Source organism: Oryzias melastigma, linkage group LG17 (genome assembly GCF_002922805.2).
Source record: "Oryzias melastigma strain HK-1 linkage group LG17, ASM292280v2, whole genome shotgun sequence".
NCBI lineage: Eukaryota > Metazoa > Chordata > Actinopteri > Beloniformes > Adrianichthyidae > Oryzias > Oryzias melastigma.
The window spans coordinates 9526115-9528951 of NC_050528.1; the positions used below are offsets into that span (position 1 = coordinate 9526115).

The 2837-nt window shown below is 41.7% G+C and overlaps 1 protein-coding gene across 4 annotated transcripts in view; it reads right to left on the reverse strand.

The window, feature by feature from the left end:
* The window catches only part of per2 (period circadian clock 2), a 40511-nt gene that overhangs the window by 9177 nt on the left and 28497 nt on the right, over positions 1-2837 (reverse strand). For 3 of the 4 annotated variants that reach the window (XM_024273150.2, XM_024273146.2, XM_024273148.2), the window contains 2 exons: positions 1366-2228; positions 946-1062 (listed from right to left, as the gene is read on the reverse strand). In XM_024273150.2, the coding sequence (XP_024128918.1) occupies positions 946-1062; positions 1366-2228 (980 nt within the window). The remainder of the gene's footprint in view (positions 1-945; positions 1063-1365; positions 2229-2837) is intronic. The other variant, XM_024273149.2, reaches the window with a different exon arrangement.

Here is a 2837-nt window from a genome sequence, read left to right on the forward strand (position 1 = left end):
GGCAATTTCCATTCCCGGCTAATGATGTTTGGCAATTTCCGTTTCTGGCTTTTGATGTTTGGTAATTTCCGTTTTCGACTATAGATTTTCAGCCACCATCTTTTCTGCCACCAGGTCCCCTCGCCTTTCTTTACCCTTGTGTGCTCTCTAAAACCTGTCCCCCGCAGCATACCCATAGATAAAAATATGCATGGGCATTTTCATTCTGTGGGCTCATCTAGCGGTCTACGACCTTGATAAGTTTACCCATTTTTCCACCAGCCGACCCGTAAGGGTAGTTGTGACTAAGGCCTAACAAGGGGAAAAAGATTGAAGATCTCTTGTAGGTAAGTTGACGGATGGGAATAGAAAAGCAGATTTCTTGTGTGCCGAAACAAATTTTCTTCAATCTGTGTTTTTGGAAGTAAGTGTTAACTAACTATTTTTCAGAACAGCCATCCTCTTCACCGACATGAAAACCTTTCCGACTTCAAGGTTAACTTGATACTTTGTATCAAGTTAGTTTTTAAAAAAGTGAATGACAGTGTGGGACTAGTTTTTCATTTTTGGAAAATAATGTTATTTAGGTGTGAACCGACACTAAACTCCAAACACATTTTAAGATATTGTGTTGTTACAATTTCAATCTTAAATAGAGATTATTTTTGGTTTAATAACTTTATTTAAAGATCTGAATAAAGATGAAAGTTAGATTCTAATCACATTTATGAACACACAGACCACAAATAAAAGTTTAATACATTTGTTTTTTTGTAATTTTAGTCATTTCTGATCATTTCACAATCAACGGCAGCCTCGGCTCTCTTCTGAACAGACAAGAACAATGCAGGTTAAGTAGAAATCACAGGTCACATGAATGTATAGAGAGAAACTGTTCAAAGCTGACATAAAGAATCTGGATGGTGTGAAATTGGAGAAGTGTGGCGGTTTTTTGATTTTGCCTACCTCGTTTCTCCAAGCCCCCAGCCTAGACCACACTTTATCCCAAGACAAACGCTCATAGACCCTGGATGTACCCTCGAAATACAAGGGTCCAGGAGGACCGAGGAGATTGAGAGAGGGCTAAAGGGTGTAAGGGATAATAACATCATGTGTTAACACCCAGCGCCACATTTCATCGCAGCAGCTTTAACTGCTTCGACTTTATACAGGCCACAGAAATACAACAGAGAAATACGTTTAAAAATTGATATTGTGTGTATTTTTTTATGAATTGCTGTGATGTTATGGGTAAATCCGCACAGTGTTAGTGACCTGTGATCATCTTGGGACAAACCAAAACTTATTTGCTGATTTGGACCAGCTCAAGACCCAGCTGGAGTGACACTTGACGGAGAACATAAAAGAAGAAGAAATTTTCTTTACCTGTTTCAGATCTCTCTCCTTGGTCGGGCAGCCGCTTGTTCCTTTCTCCCTGTCAGCCAGGTGACTCCCCTGTCCTCCCGAGGTGAGACCTGGGTTGTCCTGCTTGTCCACAGACAGTTCCAGCTCCAGCAGGTTGAGGGGGGAGCTGCAGCGAGACTGGAACAAAGGAGGGGACCCCTCACTTCCTGCTTCGACCGACAGTGGTGTGGTGGAGCGCGAGACTGTCTCCGCTTGAGGCTTGGGGGTTTCCGAGGATGATGGGAAATAAAACGATGGTGTTATGTAGCCCGCTAAAGGAGCAAAGGAGTTGTTGGAGCTAAACTGGTTCTGACCACCGGGGACAGACTGAGGTATTGGGGTGCCTTGGCCCAGAAAGGCAGCCTGCCCAAAGGGCTGCATGTGGATGGGGGTGTCCCCAGCGTGGACTACTGGTTGGAAAGGCGGAAGATGTCCAAAACCCATAGGAGGGTACATGTAGTTAGGCAGAAGAAGAGCAACAAAGGGGGCCATCATGGGGGCAAAGGGAGGAGTTTGGGCTCCCATGCTGTCTGCGAAGCCTTGTGGTGTGACCTCCGCGTGTGGAGATGAGGGGCAGACAGTGGGATACAGCTGCAGGGGGACGCCTTGTATCAGGGAGGGATACGCTGTGGGTGAGGTGGACTGCGAGGCCTCAGGGGGGGATGCTGGAATGGGTTTTGGGGCTTGCTTTGGCTGGGGTGGTTGTGCCTGTTTGACTACTTTATTTTCAGTGGCGGTGACGCGCTTCGCTCGCTTTGACTTGGTTTTCTTTTTCCGTGGTCCTCGGCGGGAGGGCAGGTCTGCTGGTGGTCTTTCCTGTTTGCCTGCTTGGGCGGCACGACCGGCTAAGATCACAGAAAAAAACTGCTGAGTAATTTATCCCAGACATTAAATCAAAACTCAAATGTGATTTTTCTCTATTTTTCTTTAATATCTAATGAACTATTAACGTAGTATTAAAAAAATACATTGGACAAGACGAAAAGAAAGTGTTTTGTTCATATGTGAAAAAAAATGGTCTGGATGAAAGCAATAGTTTAAAACGGTAAAGTAGTACTTTTTTTCAATCCCTTGATTCAATCTTGATTAAGATTAGGATTTTTCACAAATTTATTGTAATTAAGTAGAATATACCTATGCAGTGTAAATATACACTGTATATATATACATATATATATATATACATATATATATATATATATATATATCTTTACAGTGTATATATAAACAGGGTACATATCTATACGATATACATACATACACCCACATATGTATATAGAGTGTATACCAATGAAGTGTGTACATATACACAGTGTATCTATCTATACTGTGTATATATAATCATTGTATATTACTTATAGCACAGAGTACATATATCTATATCTATGCAGTGTCTATGCCCAGTGTGTATAGTTATACAGGGTATATATATATATATATATATATATATATAT